Raw genomic sequence first — 6,029 nt, forward strand, 5'->3', positions numbered from 1 at the left:
CCCGAACTCTGCCTCCGGGGTCCGTCCATCCACGGGCATCCCGAGTTATACGAAGGATGACTGCAATCTCACTTAGTCAGGAGCTCAACACCTACAGGCTGAGGTAGCGTGTGGTGATGAAGCTGGAGTCAAACCTCCGCCCGGGCTCCAGCGCACCCGTGAGCAAACCAGGTGTCTGTTTTACTCTCCGCGGGCCAAGGCTTCCTAGCGGACCCAGCGAGAAGAACGGTGTCCTCCTGGGGCGGGGTGAGGGCCGAGAGAGTGAACCCACCGAGCGCTGGAAAGCGCGCCGGCTGACCGCACCGCTGCTCGGTCACGGTACAGCCTTCTAACTAAACCCTCCAACGCGATGCCGGAGTTTGGATTAGCTCCCGCGGATGACAAAGCTTGAGACCCTGGGACTCAGACATCAGAGGGTAAAATAACTGGAGTTTGAAGCCCCGGAGCACTGAGGTGAAGCTGGCTCCACAGAGCCCGGGTGTCCAGGTCGGGAGTCCACAGTTCTGGAGAAGTCGTCCAGGCCGGCGGCGAAGTTCAGCTTTCCTCCAATCAGAGCCCTCAATGCTGGCGCCTCGTCGGCGGTCTCAGCGGTCTTACCCAATCCGGTTCCCTGGAGGGCGGGACCACGAAGCGTCTACCTGCACCTGTAGCCGCAGTGGCCGCCTCCTGTCCCGCCCCCAGCCCTCCCCGGGGCTCTCGTGTGGCGTCTTCGGGCCCTTGGCGAGTGACCAGCAGGTGGGTAGATGTCTTTCCCCGTTCCTACGGACGCGTAGGGTCAGTGCGCCCCACTGAGCCTCTGAGGTCCCAGCTTGCGGCGGCTCGGGCAGCATCAGCAGGAAGAGGAACGCTACGGGGCACGTAGGACCACCCGGGCTTGCCCCTGGGTCACAGCGACCGACCGGGCGGAGCAGCCCCCGGCGGCGCCCTCAGCGGGCGGGAGCTGGAGGCGCGGGCCAGCCCCGCGGGGATTCGGACCCTAACACTTTCCAGCAGCCCCATCTCTCCAGGAGCGCACGGGGGGGACACCGCGCCTAGGATCGGGTGGCCCCGAGTTGCTCTTGCCAGCCTGGGCAGCGGGGTCCCGGAAAGCCACAGCAGGTGAGTGACCCGGAGCGGTTCTGCATTTATGCGCGGAGACAGAGCCTGGCACTCCAGAGTCACTCCGGACTCCTGTCCCTCCCAGTCCCTGGCCTCCTGGAGCAGAAGCTGCGAGCCAAGGGCTCTGAAGAATTGCGCTTAGCCTACTTTTACGCAATGTGCCATCTTTTCCTGGCGCAATTCTCAGCCTTTCCATGCGCATAAAGTTGATCTTTGTGGAGTACAGAGTAGGGTAGGTGGCCGCAGCATGGGACAGCCCTGGTGGGTGAGGAGGGGCCCTTTTCCGATCTACAAGGCAGGAGGGAGTGGGATGTTTGCAAACCCGACTGCCAACTGTGCCTGAGGGTGTGGGCGCCTTTTGAACCGAAACAACTTTTGGCCGTTTTTACTTTTATTGTTTTCAAGTCCTAGCCCGAGCGTGTCCTCCGGGCATCCTGGGGAGGAGCTGATGCCAGGGTTTGGGCTCAGCAGAGGCCGCCCCGCCACCTCCCACAGGAGCTGGGACTTCCTCTCTGGGGCAGTTCCGGGAGGAGAACCTGCAGCGACAAACACACACAAAAAGACGCGGCCGAAGTTTCCCTCCCGCTTCCCGGGAGCGCGCGGTGCGTGGGCTGCGGAGCCGCAGGGCGGAGACGCGAGCCCTGGGATCGCAGTTACTGTGTCCAGTGGAACGTGCGTAGATCGTGGGCAGGCACGTTTGCAGTATCAGCTCCGAGTGATAAGAAGCAGCCTTTTCGCTCCCCAGAGGGTCTAGTAAAGCTTGGGGCAGAAGCTTATTGTTTGGAATGCCTCGTGGCGCTTTCTCTTTTGGAGATGAAACTGCGCCAGGAAAGGAGTTTGTAGCTAAAATGTCCAAGAGTTGGGCAGCGCGGTAGATTTGCTCGTACTGTAAATACTGGACTAAGGGATGGGCGATGGGAAGAGAACGTTTGTCGATGGGCGTCTTCTAAGCGTTGCCTGGAGATCGGGGCCTTCCTGAAAACTCGGCCTCTAGGAGGAAAGAGACTGTAAGGGTAATTTTCAAGGGATGTTACGTCTAGACGCACTTCTCTGAAAGTCACAGGGCGCAAGTGGTTTAAAACAGTCTTAAAGAAGCAAAAGCAAACAGTGGGCGCTTGACCTTCTGACTTACTTGGATATAAATTCTCCGAAATATCACATCGAAAAAGATCCTGGAACACGGGTGTGTAGTGAGAAAAAGCCTTTGAAGAAACCTAGGTCTGTCTGACCTCATTGTTCACCTAGAGTGGGCGGAACACCTCGTTTCTGAACCGCCCCTGCGCGCCCTCCAGAAGGTGCTCCTGGCTGTTTTAGGCCAGGTGGTCATCTATGGACGTCCAGCTACAGACAAAGTGGAGAAGGCGGGCTATAATCCCTCCCCAGCTGCTCTGATCCGGGTGCCAAGGAGCTCCCCTGGGTGATGTTTCTACCTCCCCTGGAGCCAAGGCACAGGTTGAGGCCAAGGAGTCTGGTCACAGCCAATGTATCTGGTGGTGACCCCGACGTCCAGCCCCACCTGCATGCCCCGAGATGCAGTGGCGCCCCCCCGGGGCCTCATGGTTTGAAAGTTGGGGCACGGGAAGGAAATGGGGCACGTGGATTTGACCAACCCAGTAACCAAGTTTTGTTTTCTTCCAGACTTAGTGCGCTTCCTGGGCTCCCACTCCGCAGCCCACTCGCGAGAAGCCGGAAAAGGCTGGAGTGAACGTTGGGAAACCTCGGAGAGAGGGGGACCCCCGTCAAGCCCACGTGGGGCGCCCGGGGCCCCTCGGCCCCCCAGCGGGTCATGGCCGACAGCGGGCTCGGCAGCTCGGGCCCTTGGTGGAAATCGCTAACCGGCAGCAGAAAGAAAAGCAAGGAAGACGCCACGGGGGCCCAGCCTGAAGCTGGGGATCCTTTGCCGCCCGAGCCTGATTGGACTAGCAGCTCCCAAGAGAACCAGCATCCAAATGTCCTCGGGGGCGCCGGGGAGACCCCCAAGTCAGACAAATTATGCGCAGAGAAATCTGGCAACAGCCGGCGCAATTTGAAGATCTCGCGCTCGGGGCGCTTTAAGGAGAAGAGGAAAGTGCGTGCCACCCTGCTCCCCGAGGGAGACCGGCCCCCGGCGGAGGCGGGCTTCCCTGGTGACCCCCAGGACGACCCACAGGGATAGCCAGCGCCTCCTCCAGGACTGTCTCCTTTCCCACCGGTACGCCCAGCCCCTGGCTCGGAAGGAGAGTTCTGCCCTGCCCTCAGCTTCGCGTGGCGCCCACCAAATTCAGAATATTCACCCAAGGCCTTCAAGATTTTTTTTTTTCCTGGAAAGTAAAGTGTCAACTGAGTTTTAAATATTTAATGACTGAAAAATACATTAAGTAATTATTTATAATAAGAAAAAAAAACACTTGCTGCTGAGGATGGCCTTTTCTTCTTCGTTTTCAAAAAGCTCTTCTGAAGCCTTGCCTTTCCCTGTCCATCCACCCAAGGGAGCGGGATAGATGGGTGGCACTTTTGGGGACAGTAAGGTAGCCGAACTTTTACAACTCCAAAGCGAGGAAGGCTGCTTTTATGGAAGACTCTAGGAGCCAAACACAGTGCTGTTTTCAGTGCCCGAGAAATGCACTTTAGGGGCACTGCTCTAGGCTTATGCCTTCAGTGAAGGGACAGGACAGAAGAGCCATCCCTAAGTCAGGAGCATTGTGAAGTAAGGCAGGATACCTTAATGATGTTAACTGCAAAGTTGTATGGGCCTGTTTCAGAATAGACTATTAAAATTGTTGCACTGTATGACTTAAGGTGACTTTGTTTTATTATTTTTCCATTCCAAGTTGGAAACTCATCATACTTAAAAGCAGACATTCCAGGCAGGTGTGAGGTGACGTGTTAATTATTTGCCACACGACATAGCAGCTACTGTTGGAAAGCTACAGAACAGAGAACATTTTCAGAAACCAACAACACCCAACTGGAACCAGTTAGCCAATTCCAATTTACTAACCAAACTTCAGAAAGTAAAGTGCCAATTCAAGATGACTAAATTCTCCATTTGCTGCAGTGAATTTCTGTCCAGTAAATCACAAAGCCAATAATAATGCAACCTGTTTGGTATCCGTGGTTAGCTTTACACTGAAAATGTTTGAACCCATGAAAGCGACTCATGCAGTGTGCCAAGCTGTTTTTTTGTTTTTCCTTATTTCAGTGTTCCAGACAACTATCTTCTAGTCTGAGAGCAGCCTTTATCTGGTTTCAAAGCCTTTAATCAATTAAGCTGAAGATTCTGATTTTAAAAATCTACCTGTTTGCTTTTATTCTGAGCTTCAAGAAAAAGTAAATGAAAATGCCATCTGCTTTCAGCAAGTTACAAAAGTTACTCTAGTCACTAAGGGACTGAGGACCTTTCCCAACACAGTTCACTTCATGGATCATCATCCACTAATACCAAGTAGAGAAACTGCATTCATTGCAGTGTGTTTTAGACAATAATAAGGAAACAGAATTGGAGCTGCTCAGTTTGTAAATATAGGGAGGCCAGTTTCTGCTTCTGTCAGATTAGTGATTTATAAGATAGTAATACAAATCTAAAGAGAAATCTCATGGAGAAATTGGTGACAGTGACAAAATGAATTTAATGACGGGAGATGGGTGCCAGCCAAACTAAAATACTGACAACTCAACTCTGAGTTCATATACCTAAAATCGTATGATAAAGGAAATTGTTGACTGGAGATTATGGACGCCTTGCATGCAAAGAGAAGTTGTGTGGGAGGTTTTTGTTTTACGTTGTTCTGTGATCTTTGCAAGCATGAAAAGACTTGTTTTGCATTTAAAACCAGAAAACATGTGGTCAGTGACTCAAAGGAATATGCTTTCTAGATGAGAAAGACTTCCCATTAGTTTTAATTGGACCTGCTAAGTCTAGATCCAAACAGAAGAGAGGCAGTTGAGAATTCGAGTGGACAGAAAATCCTGTAATGCAAAGGACAGTGGGTTGGAGTGGGCGCAGCAGATGTTGACAAATGAGGCTCTTCCCAAGATACTTCAACTCCACTTTGTAGAAAGTAATATGAATTCAAGTAGGTAACTGTCCAGAATGTTCTCTTCCATCCTCAACAAGACCAATAGATTAATGCTGCTGTCCTTTACAAAAGTAAGTCTGCAACTGCATAATTCAGAAACCTTATACTGACTCATCTACTGTTTTAAAGAATTTTTTTTTTCCTTCACAATTCCTCTCCATCCACATACATTGGCTTTCGCCCAGCTGCAGTGTCTAGTGTGGATTCCAGCCAAGTCTGTAATTGCTGTGGATATCCAATAGCAGGCTGGTAGTGGGAACTCATTACCATGCCATCTTCTCCTCACTGTTCTGCCACGATCATGGCAGTTATGACAGTCAATGCAGTCCACAGTTGGCCGCTAAGGTTTGTGATGACATCATTTTCAAATGCTCCTCAGTTATGCACTGGGAAGAACATGGTGATTTAACCCCAAGCCAGAGGAATCCAAAACCAAACAAAACTGGTGGGTAGTAAGATCATGAATGAGATGAGATAATCTGACAAAATATCTTGCTGGGCTTAGTGTGCTTTCAGATAAATAATTTCATTCCCAGAATCCTTACAGACTGTTAATGCTTTAAAACCTTGAAATAACTAACAGTAAATAAAGGGAAAGTGTTGCTGAATGAAATTTGGTGTTCATTTAAACCTCTTGCAGGTGAACTTCCACTGACAAACTTGGAAGTCATTAGGAAATTCTAATGCTGTGTTCCCAACAGACATGAAAGGGGCTGGAAGGTGGCTGAGTGGTTAAAGCCTGACCAGACTCAATTCCCTAACGCCCACATAGATGCACAAAGTAGAACCTGGGTCTGGAGTTCTTTTGCAGTGGCAAGAGGCTCTGGCATGCCCATACTCACTCACTCTGTGTCTGCCCCTTTCTCTCTGTCT

General features: G+C 51.5%; 1 protein-coding gene across 4 annotated transcripts; it reads left to right on the forward strand.

Annotated features, from left to right (window-relative positions):
- The first annotated feature begins 695 nt into the window (after positions 1–695).
- Prr15 (proline rich 15) lies at positions 696–5,764 on the forward strand. 4 transcript variants are annotated; one of them, XM_045135976.1, is made up of 2 exons: positions 696–735; positions 2,737–5,764. In XM_045135976.1, the coding sequence occupies exon 2, from the start codon at positions 2,885–2,887 to the stop codon at positions 3,251–3,253; it is 369 nt and encodes a 122-aa protein (XP_044991911.1). In that variant the 5' UTR covers positions 696–735; positions 2,737–2,884; the 3' UTR covers positions 3,254–5,764. The 4 variants fall into 4 exon arrangements, with proteins under 4 accessions (XP_044991911.1, XP_044991909.1, XP_044991912.1 ...); XM_045135974.1 differs by lacking the exon at positions 696–735 and adding an exon at positions 963–1,098; XM_045135977.1 differs by lacking the exon at positions 696–735 and adding an exon at positions 1,732–2,281.
- The last annotated feature ends 265 nt before the right edge of the window (positions 5,765–6,029 follow it).

Source organism: Jaculus jaculus, chromosome 16 (genome assembly GCF_020740685.1).
Source record: "Jaculus jaculus isolate mJacJac1 chromosome 16, mJacJac1.mat.Y.cur, whole genome shotgun sequence".
NCBI lineage: Eukaryota > Metazoa > Chordata > Mammalia > Rodentia > Dipodidae > Jaculus > Jaculus jaculus.